At 36.2% G+C, this 18,358-nt stretch overlaps 1 protein-coding gene across 5 annotated transcripts; it reads right to left on the bottom strand.

The window, feature by feature from the left end:
* Window positions 1–996: 996 nt before the first annotated feature.
* LOC110460115 lies at window positions 997–17,784 on the bottom strand. 5 transcript variants are annotated; one of them, XM_021512848.1, is made up of 10 exons: window positions 17,549–17,784; window positions 14,215–14,293; window positions 11,985–12,205; window positions 10,746–10,978; window positions 10,116–10,305; window positions 8,377–8,566; window positions 6,636–6,769; window positions 5,835–5,933; window positions 5,219–5,362; window positions 997–2,442 (listed from the first exon to the last, which is right to left on the bottom strand). In XM_021512848.1, exons 3-10 carry the CDS (start codon window positions 12,171–12,173, stop codon window positions 2,230–2,232), a joined length of 1,392 nt encoding a protein of 463 aa, XP_021368523.1. In that variant the 5' UTR covers window positions 12,174–12,205; window positions 14,215–14,293; window positions 17,549–17,784; the 3' UTR covers window positions 997–2,229. The 5 variants fall into 5 exon arrangements, with proteins under 5 accessions (XP_021368523.1, XP_021368518.1, XP_021368522.1 ...); XM_021512843.1 differs by having other exon boundaries at window positions 11,985–12,173; window positions 17,549–17,779; XM_021512847.1 differs by lacking the exon at window positions 17,549–17,784 and adding an exon at window positions 16,356–16,463 and having other exon boundaries at window positions 11,985–12,173.
* Between the last annotated feature and the right edge of the window lie 574 nt (window positions 17,785–18,358).

The following is an 18,358-nucleotide window of genomic DNA, read 5'->3' as shown; positions in this document are numbered from 1 at the left end:
CATTTGTTGAGCGTTCGCCCCTGTGAGGAAGGCTTTGTTGGGTTTTGTCCCCTGGCTGAGACATACCAAAGTCTTTAAAAATGGTAGTTTCTACTCCTGCGTAACGCTCAGCAAATTAGGAGTGGGTCGACTGGTTCGCCCGTTGTCAGTATAATGTGACCGGATGGGGCGTCCTGCTGGGTGTCTTCGGCAGTATGTTTCAGTGAGGTAGCACTATAAAGTCGGCATCAGTTCCGCGCTATCACAAGGAGACAAACACAAACATATCGCAGCCTCCCAAATTACACACGCATATACTACACGCATGCATCTTGCACACAGGGGAGACCGTCCTTAAATGACCATAGCTGTTAATAGGACGTTAAACAAAATAAAACCAAACCAAACCAAACCGATTACTTGCTTTGTGATTAACTTGCTGGTAGGTATTTCCTGAGTAACTGCTGATGAGTTTCACCTTATTTACTAACGAACAACACCTTGCGTGTACCAACAAACGTCCAGTCTTCTATGTAGCCAATGAGCGTCGCATGACTGAATTATTGAATTCACAGAAAGAATCAGAAAAAAATCACCTTTTTAACTACTGAATTTCTCTTACAGGCAAACGTTAACAGGATTTCTTAAAGGGTGACATTTTTATGATTTTTTTCTGCCTCGATGAATATTGTTCAGATCAGATTCGTAATTCATTGTAAGATCTCACCAGAAGTCTATAGTAGTATTTTATTGGATATGTATATCGTTCGCGCTATATTTGTTTTCTTGTAGAGTCACATGACAAATATGCAGAAGTTCTTCGTTCCAGTGGTTGTCGAAGTCAATTTTGTTTTACCAAGAGATGTATTAAAAGTGTTTAATTAACGTTGAATTGGCTATTGCCTGATATTCAGTATGCAATTTGCGATTTGAAATTGTCAGTACGCTCCAAATAGGAAATTTGACATCCGTCGGTAAAATAAAATCTGAAGATGAAAAACTCTTTAAACAAGATTCGTCAGAGTATAAAAAAAAGCTTTATTAAAAGGAGTTGTCATAACAAGCCATACAAATGTAATAACAACGTTCTTCAGTTGATGTTTACACATAGTTACCCTTTGACAATATCGAGAAAAAACATCAAATAGCTGCACATTTAATATATATATATATATACATGTAGAAACAAAAATATCGTGATGGTTAAGTATAATTAATGACATAATAGTTTTCTGAGTACCTCCCTAGTACATTCACCACCTTTATAAAAACGTTCCTCAATTCCTATGTTACACATGGCAAACCTTTGACAATACCATAAGAAGGCATGGACTAGATGAACAATTGAATATATCTACATAAAACACCCAAAGTCTCTGTGATGATCAAATAAAAACAAATTAACAAATAATTGTTTTCGTACCTCCCTAGTACCTCTTTCGAGGTTCATTAAGGAAATCAAATATTTCTTATCATCTTCGACGGTGGGTATTGAGATCGTTGCACTATTTTTTTTGTAATTATAGATCCCTGTTCTACTGAGGAAAAAACATTAGAGAGTCCCATTGTTGTTGTTATTTTCATATATACAGTTACCTTGCCTTAATTTCGTTTGGATTCACTTTTAGAGCGACTGGGCCGGGGAACTTCTAGTGATGCAGTTCTTTAGTTCGGTAAGTGCAAAAGTTTACAGATCGTGGAAGCAGGACTCGAATCCTAGTCCGACTCCAATGCATTTAAATACAAACATTGTTGTAGATTTCTTTTGTTTTGTTTTTTCAGAGTGGATCAATAAAAAATGATCCTATTAAATTATATGGCGGGTCAAAAAGCTTACCGATGCATAATTGCAGCTTTGGAAGTGAAACATGCATCTTTAAAAGACTTTGCTTACGGTGATAATTTAACGTCAGTCTACGATATACCACCTTTCAGAATACATGAGTATTGATAGAAACAATTCGGTATAAACTGTTAAAAGAACAGCGACAAGATATAATGACATAGTTTTGAATGACATGCTCGGCTCCTAAATTGCGATACTGTTCATGTAACTAGCCTTATTTATACAATTTACGTTGTTCATAAAAGTGCATCGTCAACAATTTCACCAAGTTTAGAATTTTAAAAAAAGTCAATATCAAACAATTGTTAAGTTTTCTTGAATCAGCTGTAAAATTTAAACATAAACCAAACACACTTTCTTCAATGTGGAATGACAAAGTTCTGCTGAAACTCTGTATCAGATAGTCACTGCTGTTCTTTACGACTATGCCAGCCATACAACATGGCTATCCAGACGGCATTCACCAACAGTGCCTGAGATGCAGGAGCTGCGTCGACGGTAGACCCTTTTGTACAAACCTCTAACCTTTCCAGAAGTGCCTTGGCCTCATTGCATTTCAAGATGTCATCGTTAATTTCAATATCTTTTAGAGGTCTTACAAGAAGGATGTCTTTGAGCTGTAAAAAAAAAAAAAATGTTATTAAGTGCTCATTCCATCGATTGGTTGAAAATGGTTATAATTCTTTAATCAGATTGGACATGTAGAAAGGAATATAAATTCGTTAATATCAAATAATTATTTATATATAATAATAGAAAATCAAAATCGACATATTTGGATTATTCAGTTTCGTAAAGTGAAGGTTACAAGTAAAGCAATCTTTATCACAATCGAAGACTTAATCCCTGTCGTGAAGAAATGTCTCACTGGTCATCACCAGTCCGAACACGATTGGTTCGCTTTACAATTTAACATGATGGATACATACTTTCTAAAATACTATATGAACAAGCCATAAACTGTTTCAGGAAAGGCGTATAACGGTTCTGACGTCAAGGTCATCTTATTGGATGATTATCATACGATAATCGTGGATTTATTTACATGGAGACTCCATCTACTGCTTTGTCGGACACCCTAGTCTTTATTGCTTAGAACTACACGTATCAACGAAATGTCATGTTCTCAATGTATGATATGGGGTGGTGGAAACAACAACACAAGGCACAATACTAATGTAGATGCATCCTAATAAAATAATTCGATGTTCATATCACCGATGCCGATTAATTAACTTAGTCGTTAGGTCTAAGGCAGAGGTCAATGTCAAATCAAGGGTCAAAATATAACAGAATAAGTATTTAAATAATTCGAATAAGATTCATTTTCTCTACAATTCATTTGTTTTCTTGTTGAAGAGTGATTAGATTTCATATGCGTTATCCCTTTTCAACCCATGATTTGTTCTACTAATCCAATTCCGCCATTAAAAATTGTGAAGTGATAATTGTGTCTTGTGTATTTGTCAATGTTTGTTTCACAATCTGTCAGATTTTATCCATTCAACGTTTACCAAGCGCTTGCCTCTTTATCAAGTAGAAGTCGTCTGATTGTCTAAACGATCAAGCCGAAGGTAATTGACTTTAAGTTATTGTAGACTTTAGTCATTACGTACGTCTGAAGACATTATGCCCCAAATTAACTGGAAATCGTCATAGGAGGCACAGTAGTCTAGTAGTAGGACGCCGGGCTCGCGACCGTAGGGTTGCGGATTCGAGTCCCGTCACGGCACTGTGTTGTATCTTTGAGCAAGATACTTCACTCCGATTGTCCAAGTCTACTCAGTTGTAAATGAGTACGTGGTTGGGCAGATATTGGCTGGATGCAAAGGCCATATAACCACGAATAATAATTTGTGAACCGCCTTGAAACGACCTACGAACTAGGTTGTGATAAAGCAGTATATACGAACCTGGAATTATTATTATTCTATGATTATTATTAAAATTGCCAGTTTACAATGGGGTCAACAGCTCTCATATGGTGGAAATTTGAACAGGTTATGTAGGTATTGGTTATATCATAGGAACCGCGCAATATGTCAGTTATTGTACGAGAGGGACGGGGCTACTTCTCAAGCGTGTAGCGCGAGAGATTTAGGCCCCGCCCCTCGAGTTCGATAACTGACATATTGCGAGGCCTATGATGTAAATGACTTGTCGCATAAAGTCATACGTGACATTTTTATGGTTAACGTTTGTCATTTTTTTCTAAAACATCACAACATGTCGGACTGCGTCCAAAACTCAAGGCCAGTTTTGCGCACGATGTATATGACAACATGGTTGTCGAATGATGACTCGCATTGAATGTGACCCGAAAAGTATCACTACAACCGATTTTGGAATGTTTGGCAACTTTTTGATATCGGTGGTCAAAGATGAAGAGTAGGAAATGCCCGTTATCGGCCGTTTTCCAAATCCCGTTGGCAGTAAGGACTTAAAAAGTCCAGCACCCAAAGGAGAATGGTCAAACATCGAGGTCGTTTTGTAAAAATGATGGTTATTCTGATTTTGATTCTACAAATGTAAACATTAACATCCCTACAGAAAAGGACATGGTTCCATCTTTCACGTGTCTTTCCATCGAAACACGGACTAAAATGATCTAATTCCGTGTTACATGTTACAAAATGAAAACAAAAGGTTCGTTTGCGGACTCTGTTACGGTGAATTTTGTTTGTTTAATATTTGCAACGTTTTATTTTTCTGAATAATGTTAGTAAGTACATTTTTATTATTAGTTAATTTCCTACTGTGTCATTTCCTGTTCATAGGTTTAATTAATGATTTTCACTACTTGGACACGTTACATTTTAATTGGCAGACCAATGAGGATGGAGAAATGTATTGTGCGCGGTAGAAGGGAGGATCTTCACTCACACAATATGGTATAAGAAAAATTGTGTAAAATTATTTGGTTATACTATGTAGGTAAATCAAAAGAAAAGTGACACGTCTATGTGACAATTTTAGATATAAAACGACATCGATTAGTGGGTAAATATATCACCCTCGATTAGTGGGGTGAATATATCACTCGATTAGTTGGGTGAATATATCACCCTCGATTAGTTGGGTGAATATATCACCCTCGATTAGTGGGGTGAATATATCACCCTCGATTAGTGGGTTAATATATCACCCTCGATTAGTGGGGTGAATATATCACCCTCGATTAGTGGGGTGAATATTTCACCTTCGATTAGTGGGTTAATATATCACCCTCGATTAGTGGGGTGAATAAACCACCACTCGATTAGTGGATGACTATATCACCCTCGATTAGTGGATGACTATATCACCCTCTATGAACGGGTTTTATAAAGTGCACTCCGACAGCGGAGAGTGTTGTTGAGGCCATATTTTGTTTGTTCGACCGATGATAATTACCAGAGGAAATAAGTTGACAGTGGTCTGGTCGAAAAGTTGACGGACTGGCGTAGGGACCTCGGCCAGCACAGCGGCTAGGTAGTAACAGCTTGTGAAGGAATGGTCATCTTGAAACCTCTCTTTTAGGACAAGTTTGTCCGGTTCCTTCAGAATAAACCAATACAGTAAAGAAAATTCATTATCATATGAGTTTAACAAGGAAACTCTTGTTAAAATAACAAATTGTTACGTGTCTTTATTTTAAATGAAAAAATAGGAAGTAAATTTACCATTTATACAGCATTGATGTGTCATTTAGACATCAAATTGCTTAGCAATCTTTTCGAAAGGTATGCTACATTTTGAATATTAGCACATACTGAATTTTAGATATAATGATATATACAGTCAGTAAGACAGTAAGAATATTAGAACACACTAAATTATAAATGTAATGATATATACAGTCAGTAAAGACGTAATATCGAGCAGTATCAATCAAAAAGAAAATCTGTAATTATTCTTCTTAGTGTAAATTAACAAGGTCGCATATAATTTTATTCGGCAAATGTAATAATCAGTTCATTTGTGAATCTATATGCATTTTCAATTGTATTCTGTTGTGATGTGTACGTACCTGGGGTTGAAATTTCGCAAATAGCAAAATCGTGCGGCATTCTGAGGACATTTTATCGGGCTCTTCTACGTCGTCTGGACAGTCTTGCACCCTTTCAAACTGATTAAGAACCGAAAAATGTTTTTAAAAATTATTTTACGAGAAACGTGTAAAATACCCTTCATTTCTGACAAAACAAAAAATAAATTAAGACTAGCAAAAATGGTATTAAGAGATGAATTTATCAGATTTATTTTAAAAACATTGTTTTTAACCAATGAACTTTCTTTCTAAAACCTGTCATGAATAAATATGAAAAGTTTTGACTAAGATATAAAAGCTAAGATGAATAATATTGTGTTCCACGGCCTAATTCATGTAACACCGACACTAATATTCAAATCTGCAACAACAAATATTCATATCTCCAAACCGTCGTAAACGGCCTCATAACTTGGCGTAATTGAAATACCGCATGCCTCACGATCTACGAATATAAGTATGACCGGACTGTCTTAAGGATATAAGCCAACTGCAGGTAAACACGCTGTGTTTTTTTCGTATATAATAAGCATCGACCTATTTTCGTTTGGATATATCGTAATTAGGACAATATACTATCGTTTACCTGGTAGTTCAGTTGTTTCAAGCAACAATATACGAATGTGTGGTTCAGTGTTCGAAACATAGTCTAGCCGCGCAGAACTGTACACACATATTTCACGGATTAGAAAACCTATGCCGTGACCCTCCTTACCATAGACCCTTCAGCCAGCCGGGAACATTCTGAATTGTCCATTAGGTATGAAAAAGTCAACCTACCAAACGACATAAGTAATATATGTCCTCGTTAGAAATGGATTTAAATGCATCAGCCACAGATTTGTCTTCCATTACAGGTCGGAGAAGTTTTTCTATCTCATTGAAGCTTTCTGGGAGCGTGGGATCAGGCATCGCTACAATAGTAATAATTGCTTCATTTATTATGAAAATAGTGATATTCATAAACATAAGTTTCATTCATTCCCGCTATTTGTGAAACAAATCTTAATACATTATAATAATCCGAGCGAATCTAACTGTGGCAGGAAACCAGAGTACCCAGAGAAACCCAATGTTGCCTGGAAGGTGACCAAACACATTTGCACATTTTACTGGAGAATCAATTCACCCATTTACAGTTACATATTCTCATTGACTTTAAATATTAGCCTATTGTATTTTGTATTAGGGGCAATACAGAGAAAGTGTCATTAAATTCAATATAAACTTAGTGATTGCTTTTTGTCGGCGAGCATGCGATACAAAACTTCTCAAAATCTGTTGTTAAACTATAATAAAAAGGAAATTCTTGGATTGGACATCCATATGAACGAACATCGTCTTCAACATGTTGTTCTCTTAAGTAAATAATTATATTTTCAGGATGAAATATAGATATATTGGTTTTTGGTTTGTTTATATTTTAATGTCCTATGGACATCTATAGTTATTTAGGGACGTGCCAGGTTTTGGTAGTAGAGGAAAAGCGGAGAACCCGGAGAAAACCACCGACCTGCGGTCAGTACATGGCGACTGCCCCACGAACATGTACATGTGCATCTAGGCCTCGAATCCGCGACCAAGTGGTCGAGGGCTTCTGGTAGCAGAATGTCAGACGCTTTATCCACTTGGTAACCGCGGCCCCGAGATATATTGATATGACATATTGAAAAGATATATATCTAAAGATATATATCAGTCATTATAGTTTAAGGTTAAGCTTTAACTAAACCATAGTGTACATTTATTTTAAGAAAAACTATGTTACAACAAAAATGAGGAGATATATTACATATGATACCATAAACCCTATTGAAAATATAGCACACCACCGATAGTACTATTTGCATGTACAATACAAACGACAATTCTTCATCCAGTCAGATAAATAGCATACAAATATACCATCGGACACAGAAAACTGCTGGAAGTGATATTACCAACGCCAGTATTACATATTGCAGAACATATAACATACACATGTACCACCGGAAATACTAAGAACTGCCGGAAACGATGTTGACCAGCGCCAAAATTACATGCTGCCAGAAAATATAACCTACTATCTTAAATACTGCAAGCTTCCGGAAATTATAAAACCAATAGTTTGGTATTCTGCTTAGAATTATCTTCTATTTACAAAAATCGTATAGTTGAGTTAATCGACTATCTGTGCCTTCCGGCCTCGTTCTGGTTAGAGTAAAAAAAAATATGGCTGACTAGCATGTTAGTTTATCACACACAAACAACAAAACATGACAAATATTACATTCTGCGAGAAATATTACATACTACCGGAAATACTGCAAGCTTCAGAAATTAATACTTATTAATGCAAATATAACATATTGCCCGAAATATAACATATTTTGGCTACGCTGAATACTATGGAAATGCAACCTATTATCGAAAATACTGCATCACAAAAGAACATTATCTTCGAAAAGTACTGCTTATATTCGCGATATTATAATTACCGGACAAATTTCACGCCGAAAAAACATGCTAAAATAGTACATACTGCTAGAGAAGTTTCCGCTTGGTGAGTCATCTACAACCTTGTCCTCTAAGAACCCTTTAGAGTCTTCCTTTGCGTCAATGCGTCCAGTCGGGTCTACCTCAAGCGGTAACACCTTGTAGAGAACGAGTCCATTTATGACTGCCTCAGTCTTTTCACATGTCTCGTATGTACCGCCCACCTGAACAGAGTCCTGAAAACAGCTTCAGAGATTCAGATAAAATTTTAACATGAGGTTTGAGATTAGCGGTGGAGTATCGTGATTGCAATTGATGTGGAACACACCCTTTCGCACAAGGCGTTGAAGAAAAACATATTGTTGCTTGTGTCGTGCAAGTTATTTTATTAATATAGTGACAGTGAAAACCAGACATGCTGCGTAAAAAACATGCAAAGGTCCCTAACAGCTATTTGCTAGCTGTTCTAGCAAAGGAAAATGCATACGTTATAAAGTGACAGTGAATCCTATTATCAATGTTTCCCATACCAATCAACTTCCTACCCAAAAATTGTAGCTGTGTTAACTTCACTTCCAAATCTGCCACCCTTGACAGTTTCATAATAAAAACCGTAATTCTGGTGTGCAAGAAAGCTTTACATTGGTAAGCCAGTCAAATCATGATATGTTCGTGGGTACCTTCCTTCGTGGTTTGAAGCCATTAAGAACGTTTCGTGGTACAAACTTTCTTGGATATCCTTTTTTTTATAAATAGTAGACTCGTATATCATTCAAATTCGTTGTATTTACTTTTGTTGTTCAATAGCAACCACGAAATCACGAATGTTTATACACAACGAACATTTCATGTTATACAGTAGGGGAATGAAAATGTCATTCATATCAATATATTAAAGAAAAGGCTAGCACCTGGATTAAAGTACTAATCAAATATCAGAAATTACATACAGTCTCTTATTTACAGGAACTGTCAAGACCGATTTGGAACCCGACAACTGGATTCAGCAGTTCCAAGCGCTCCAGTATTATGCTCAGAGAACTACATGGCCCTTTGCCACTTGATTTACATCTATTATAAGCGAATATCTAGTTTATTGTGAACGTATAATATGGCTTTCCCTCCTTTTCCATTTCATTTTTCTTCTTGATCCGGATCATGTTTTTCTTATATCGGAAAAAGGAAAAAAAGGTTTTCTCATCACCACAAAATAAGATTACTAGAGCTTAACTAGAACACTGACTGTTCAGCAACGGGCATGCCATGTGACTAAACGACTCCCGCCGTCTATTTTAAGTAACAGTAACATTGACCTTAAAAACCTTTAACCCAATATTATACAATCTACAGTATATCGCGATGTCAAATTAAAAACAAATAGACTTTTTAATTTGGAGATTAGGACTGAGCTACCCACAGTATATATTTAAGAAACAGTGATATTGACCTTAAAAAACATAAACCCCTATCGAACAGCTACATTTCACAGTGTATCACTATGTCAAATTTCAGAAAGTTTCCGTGATATGAAGCCACACGCCAAATTGGTGAACTTCCGAACACAAATACGAAAGTGATTGTGCGGAAAGTCATAAAAACGCAATGTTTTGCCATTCAAAGTCCCAATAATCTTGCAAATATTTCCGGGTTTTACTGGTTATATGGGACCACACACAAAACTTGAACATCTAACTTCAAATACGTAAGTAACTGTGCGGAAATCAAAAATGGATAGACGGAAGGATGGACGGATAAGATGATTACTATAGGGAACCTAAATCATACCAATACATCCGAGGGCACTACATTTGATTGCAACTTTAGGTCCCCTCCAATCTGTCGCCTTGTTTCTACAACAGCCATTTGGTCAGCTTGATCCTCATAAGTGGCGGCTTCAACGATTTCACTGATGATACAGGGGATAGCCGTTTTGTTTTTCTTTACTTTGATATAAGATGAATCCATGTTAAGTTTCCTTATGAACAAAAACAAATCGTACATTAATAACAAAGAGTATTTGTGAAAAGATTTTAAATATGTAGTCATTTGGCATTATTTAACAAATCCGTGCAAAATCGTCTAAATATCTCAATTTTTCTTCAGAATATCAAGTTAATAATTAAAGATATAATGTCAAGAAAACATATTGACTTTTATGACAATTCATGAGAACAAAACCTTATCTGAAAGATAGGCCAAATGAGTGGGTGGGTAGAGATGCCTGAATTGTTCGGAACATTACCACTAAATTTAGTTTCTGAATAATAAACCAAAAGGATTAAGATGTTTGATATAGCATTAAGGCTATGATTTGACTTAACAATTTCACGGCGGATGATAATACGTTAACATCATTGTAAATCACGAGGGAGCAACAATCTAAATGATTCAGTTAATCCTATAAATACTTATTACCGTAATTTTAGATTGTCTTCTAGATCTTTTCTATTGATTCTGGTGATAGTTAATTCTGTAGCTGGTATCTTTGCATGATGACTTTGGTCAGCGTTCCCTGTAATACTGCTAATAACTTTAAGATAAACTCCTTGTTTTTTATCGTAGGTTTTCGTAGGTAATGACTCGCTAGAAGTATCACATCTAAATTTGAACTTAACACCACCTTCATCACCTTGAAGATATTCTTCCAACTGAAAAGAGACAATTTAAAAAATTAATATTTAACTATTAACACTCTAGTTTAAAAATGAATCAATCTAAAATCAAAGTTTAGGGAGAAAACAACACCACTTAAAATGTTTTAAATAAACTCATAAAACAAACGGAAAATGACCAAACAAATACAGGAATAAAATTTGGAATCTACACGTTATGCTCACACACAAGATTTGCCGTCCACATACGTATAATACAGGATGTTTGTAGGTAATATTGTTATGCCTGATGGCTGGCTGTGTTCTTCAATAACAACACAAAGATCGTCCGAGTTTTCAGTGCAACCTTTTAATGGCGGTAAAACTCAACGATCACCGGATAACGTGCTTCCGCGTCTAACATCAAATCCGGGGACCGGACCCCGATTTCCGGAAGAGGTAAATCCGCATTACAATATTGTTAGTTACACAGATTTTTGCCAGGGTATACGGGATGGTATGACCCTACAGGATTTCGTATTTCCTTCGGCCTATCGGCCTCAGGAAATACAAAACCCTTTAGAGTAACACCATCCCGTATCCCCTGCCAAAAATCCGTGTAACGAATTGATTACCCCTTTGAGTCTTTTATAATAAAAACAAAGAAAGCGAAGCGAAACGTTTTGCCATTTTGTAAACAGCGAAGCAGACGACGAATGCGAGTTGTCTCCCATTGCCCGGCCGCAAGATACAAAGACACGTGACCCGTATACCCCCTTGTAAAATCACGTGATTCCACCGTATTAGTGCTGAGAATCAATGACCGTATACCCCCTGATATTTTCGTATACCCCCGGAGATTTACGAATGCGGTTTGGTACACTGTAGTTTTTAACAAATCAGATTCCTAGATTTTTCTCAAAGGGGTAATAATATTATTTATGCGAGAACACAATGAACACACGATTAAATGACAAAAGCGTGAAGCTGAGGATAATTTATAAACTGAATACTAGATAATATGTATCCGAGTTAGAAATCTCCTTTCATACATGTAGCTCACCGTTTCATGTGTTGCCTCATAACTATATTTCGCAAATGCTGGTAATATTCTCTTTAAAATATGTCGTTTACGTTTCCATGCAAAATTTCCAAGTTTGACACCTCCCAATGATTGAACTGTCATCCATCCCTTACTTGATTCCTTCCTTCCCTCAAGAACATGTTTTCCGTACTCAATGCGGCTCAGCATCTGTACATTAAAAATAAAGCTGTATGTGATTTCTGAAAAAAATGACGTAATATTTTAATGGGGCGCGATAAAGGAATCAATAAAATTTATGAAATGTAAGAAATCAAAACAAAAGATATCATGTTTTCCTGCGAATAAGTGAATGACATGGTCAGTCTTAAGATTAATAGATGTCTCATCCACAGGGTGAAGCACACTGTGCCTTCGATTTGTTTCATGATATGGTGAGCGTAACCCCTGCAATATCGCGGAAGCCAGTTGAGTAACTAATGTATGTAATGAGTGTTGCAGAATAACGAAACAACAGTGAAAATAATAGTCAAATGTAATTCGTGTTCAACCATTAAATTGTGTATCTATTTATGAGTTAAGTGCAACTACCAAAATATTGACGCATAAAACAGTTCACGTACAGGACGAAAATTGAAATGTTGTACATGGACGAACCTGAATTGAAGGTTCAGCCAGTCAGACAATATGTAATATACATGTAACATAATATTATGTGTAGTCGAGAACTGATCTGCAAGTTAATTGTGGAGCATGGGTTTCTGTAAGTAAGTGTGAGAGCATGTATTTCTGTGTTAGTGCGCTTGAGTTAGTGTTTTGTTACGTACAATATGCGTCTTTGTCCGTGTGAGAGATGTGTGTTCGTGAGACCGATTGTACACACCGGCAATTGCAGTACAATGAACCGGAACAGTGACAACCCCTGTCCTCAAAACGCACCGTTTGTACAAATTATATGATCCCCCTTCAATTAGTATTATTTACAAGTCCTCAGTAGATGCCATCAATCATTACTAACTGTGTAACTGTGTAACATAGTTCAGGAGAGTACATAATTTACTTTTTATGCACATTCAAATTCATCTTACCAAAAATATACAGTAGAAATTAACTTGAAATCCAATTTCACAGATGTGTACATAACTATGCAGGAATGACCGTACGAGTTCAATTAACCGAAACATAAACCATTGTCTTAATTAATTTTCCAAAAATTTCAACTCATCTGTTCAGGGCTCTGGAAAAAACTTTTGAAACCACTGTCAGGTGGACAAGTACATGGCAAAAAGTACTCGTCCAAACAGAAAAACCACTCGTCCAGGAAAATAACAAATAAACATGAAATCTAGAGCTAATCTCAAAAATAAAAAGGCAATATTTTGTTTGGCAACATAAGCAGCAGTGGCGTAACACACTTGTATGCTCAAGCATACACTAACATTTCAAGATTATTTTTGATCTTATATTTTTATTAATTCATGTTTGTTTATAATTTATATTCTTCGTTCGTTTCAATCATAAAAAACCAGGTTAAGAATAAAAACAAATCATGAAACTTTTAATCTTATTAAATAGTTTTTTTCTATACACATCGAATAATCTCGAAGATTTATGTAAATCAAAAACTACTTTGTGAAGTACTAAATTTGATATTAATCATATAAAAAGTCAGGTTTTATTTGTTAATATTCAGACTAATAGATTTTTCTAAGAATACGAGATTGCTTCTAGGCCCTACTGGTATTCTTCCTGCGGTAAATATAAGTTCTGTTTTAAGAACGACGAATATTTCCGGATGTCTCTGCACTCATCCAGACCAGAAACCAGATGCTCATTTCGGGTTGTTTCTGGACATGTCATAAATGGGTTTATTTATAATTTAAACACAGCGTAGAGCAAACTACATAAGTGGATTTTAACTTTGATGTTTAGGAAAAGTACTCGTCTGCCAGACGAGTTGTTAGTCCAAAGCACTTGCCAAATCTGCCTTCCACTCGTCATGGACGAACGGACGAGTGGTTTTCCAGAGCCCTGGGTCACTTTTGCTCATTTGATGAATTTGACTCACCGTAAAAGAATAACAGACAGGGATGTCATGTGTGGTTGTATGGTAATTATCTTGTTGTGTAGTACATTAAACAGGAACTTTAAATCTTACCACACAATATCGGATGAGCAGGTATCGTTTGTATGATATCGTGCTGGCCAAGTACAAATAATTACATAAATGCATCTTCACACAAATACGTACCCTTCCTGTTCACGCCGTGTCGCCACAAATGATGATATACCTCTATACACTTTTCAGAAAACCCAGACGTGTACTGATTCTGCGAATAAAAATATAGGTAAAATCATATCATGGCCCACGCTACTTTTGTGTGGATAGTGTCATTACTATTGTGTCAGTACTATTTGATCTCAACGACTTACCCGATCAGTATGTATGCGTCAGATGAGATACGGGTATGCCTGATGTGCTTGTCAGTAGATATGACCTCAATGCATGTGTTTATATGTAAATATAACAATATGTTTACATATACATGTGTAGGTACATGTGTAAATATGTTACAGAGACTTGTAAATATATTGTTCACACATAAGGATAGATTGTAAGTGGTGACGAACGGATGTCCAAAATTAAACTCCTTCGCCGACACACACCGACACTTTAGACTATAAACATTGAAGTACTACTTACCCGACTGATTATCACATATGTATAAATCACTTATATTGTCAACGTCCGCCCACATGAGACATACGTACCTCTCCAAAATTGAAATAGATATTAAGTCTCCCTTATGGACACTATTTTTAAAATTCGGCGAAACCAAATCTTCGTCAACCGACACATCGAGCCCCATTATGTTCCACACTTGATAAATTTGACTCAACGAAACAGAAAAACAGGTATTGATATTAGGTGTGGTTGTATGGTAATTATCTTGATGGTGTAGTACACTTAACATGAACTGTCAATCTAAACACACAATAACGCATCAGCAAGTATCGTTTGAATGAGGCATTGAGGCACGCGTACATACCTCTCCAAAACTAAAGCAGTTTTTCGTTTGAGTTGCCGTTATCTATTCACACTATTTTTAGAATCTGCGAAACAAAATTCATATGCCTGGGTTTTTTTATCATACATCACCCGACACAGCGGGTCCCATTGTGTTTAACTAAGCGTTAAATATATATTACGTGACTCTTACATGTTACAAACACAACTGAAGGTGTGTAGGAGTGTTTAATTTTCTGTCTTCTACTTAAACGTTAGGTAAACACGCTCGAATACCCTCCAAAACATACAGTATCCCCTTACCCTTTATTACTAAATGGTTATTTTCATTAAACATTCAAAAGCATGGTTAGCTTTTCAAAAACCTGTCGATACATGTCACAGTGTCAACGTTCCAGGATTTATCAAACAATGACAATGTGTACTTAAACATACTAAGTAGCTGTCTGTCAGGATGTTATAGTTTTGTGCGTTTGGTGATTGAGTTGTTGATCATCACGAGAAGCGATGTCGGGTTTTTAAGCGTATATGACTATGGTGACGTACAACGCATGGCAGTTCGTCCTTTCGCTTTATCGCCCACGAAAAAAAGCCAAGCGACAAAACAAAATACGGTAAATTAAAAAAAGACAAAAACCGTCAAAGCAAAATGAAAATAAAAAACCGCAAAACCGTAGTAAAAATAATGCCAAAGCGTAGAAATAAAAAAGACATCTTTTCTTCCTCCTTTTGGCGTCAGTCCGTTATTTCCCTTTGCTGAACTTTCGTCTTTTCGTTAATTCGTGTTGTTGCTTTGTGTTTTTTCACGGGCGAAAAAGCGAAAAGCCGACATGTCATATATACATACTAGTATGTATGCCACCATATGTGACCGTGATAGAGACAGGTTTAATTTGTTTATCAGAGAGAAGTCTTGTTACCATACATGTGTAAAAGAAATGAGGTGGATATGGTCACGTGCAAGACAAACGTAGAAATAAGAGATAGATATGTTGTATCGACGAACCTTAAGTCAAGAATCAGCCAGTTAGACTTGAGGAAACCAGACAATATGTAATATACATTTAACATAATATTTTGTGTTGTCGGGAATTTATCAGCAATTTCATTTTTAAGCGTGTGCCTTTGTAAATATATCTGTCTATGTTTGTGTGTTTATGTAACTTTGTTGTTTCGTAAAATGTGCGTCTTGTACGTGTGAAAGACGTATGCTAGAGAGCGAGACGTGTATTCGTGTGACTTAGACCGGGCATACACACCGGCTATATATCGCGATGGAATGAACCGGAGCAGTGACAACCCCCATCCTAAAAACGCACCATTTGTGAGAATTATATAAAGCCCCTTAAATTAGAATTACTCACAAGTCTTCAGTAGATGCCAACAATCATTACTAACAGTGGCACACACATGTAGTCCAGGAGAGAACATAAGATACTTTATCATATAACTCCCCTATTATGCAGTGTATTAACTTATATTGTATGACCTGGAGCGATTTGGATTCGTTGAAAGCATCACACGTTCCGACGATTGTAAATTACTCCGCACTAAGTCTCGTACTGTCATGGCGGACGCACAATTTCAAGATGGTTCCATGGAAATGTGCATTCTGTGTTTAGTTACCGTGAATATTTCAGCATAAACATTAATCAACTATCTCCGACATCATTTCCCAAACCAGTGAAACGACGTAGGATTATCGAATCGGACAGTGATATTCAGTCTCAGTGAAGCTGTTTGAGGTTATTTTTTCAAAAGTAATTTGTTACAGTTTTGATATTTCTTAACTATATTTTGATAGTAGTGCAAAAAACAGCTAATGAAATGACGGATGATGCAATTGTTTCTTTTATCGAATGAAATAACAGTATTTCAGTCATATGATATAAATGATATTAAACTTGTTTCCATGTCATATGAGATTTATATACCTTCAACTCCAAATTTTAAAGTAGGAGTTCAATTGAACGAAACATTGACCATTGTTTTACTTAATTATTCAAATCTTTCAACTCATCTTTTTCTCACTTGATGAATTTGACTCACTGTAACACAATAACAGGTTTGAATTCCAGGTATGGTTGTATGAGGAATATATATATATGAATATATATCGGCGTCATCACTGGCTTGTGATGCCTTATGGCGGTTTTAATTGGCCGCACCTTTACAGAAAGGTATTTCACTTCGAATTTAAAAGTCAAAAGAAAACAAAATAAGGAAAGAGAAATCATTCCAAAAACTAATCAAAAGAAGAAAACAAAACGAATGATTACTTTGTGTTTTGATTTTGTAAACAGAGCTTTGCTGCATGTTTGGTAGTTAAAGAGTTACCATCTCACAGCTGCTTTGGAGGAACATGAGAAAAGATGTAGGACACGAAATCCTGTTTCGTAGTATACTAAAAGATGATTATCAAATCTAAACACACAATATCGCAAACATGAACTTTAAATCTAAACACATAATATCGCTATAACAAGTATCGTTTGTATCATATCGTGCTGACCAAGTACAAATAATTACATAAATGAATTTTCACACAAATACATACTCTTCCTGTTCACCCGGTGTCGCCACAAATGATGAACCAAGACGTGTTCCGATCCTCGAAATGAAAAAATAGGTCAAATCTTATCGTGACTCACGCTCCTTTTGTGTTTATAGTGTCAGAAATTTCAGCATAATCAGAAATGACGATGTAAAATGTTACACTACATGTAATGGTGTAAATGTAGTATGAGGAGGTCCGGAGAGGGTTTGCATCCGTTGTCACTCAGTTAAATCCGTTTCGTGATCGTATAGTTCTTGGTAACGAGTCGACAACTTCCCCTGCAGTCCTCTCTAGACCTCGCCTCTTTCGTCAGGTTACAGACGACCTGTTTTTACTACAGGTTCGAAAACTGGATGTAGTGGTTATACCAGCAATTGATTCAATAACTCAACAAGGCGTTTAAAATACAAGTAACTGTTTATTAACAAGACGGAATGAATACATATAACAAGTTTAACAACGGAAGATCATAACATTAGCGTCGAACAATGACAGCTAATGTTAAGTAACTCAATCCCTATGTCAAACAATTGGCCTATTCTGCCTAACAATACTATCAATACCAGTAGACTACAACAAAGTACCCCTAGATACCTATTCCGTCTTTGCGTATTGCAGAGTTATCTTCTCTTGAGAGCAAGTATTGATTGTTACGTCATGTGTTTTTGAGAGTAACGTCATCAATTTTTGAGAAAACGACGTCATTTTCTCACACAAACCAATGACGTAACAATCAATACCTGCTCTCAAGAGAAGATAACTCTGCAATACGCAAAGACGGAATATATCTACAGCGAACCACTATGTATC

Source organism: Mizuhopecten yessoensis, unplaced genomic scaffold (assembly GCF_002113885.1).
Source record: "Mizuhopecten yessoensis strain PY_sf001 unplaced genomic scaffold, ASM211388v2 scaffold10323, whole genome shotgun sequence".
Lineage (NCBI taxonomy): Eukaryota > Metazoa > Mollusca > Bivalvia > Pectinida > Pectinidae > Mizuhopecten > Mizuhopecten yessoensis.
The sequence above is the reverse complement of the archived record's forward strand: the minus strand, read 5'-3'. Positions and strand labels throughout refer to the sequence as shown.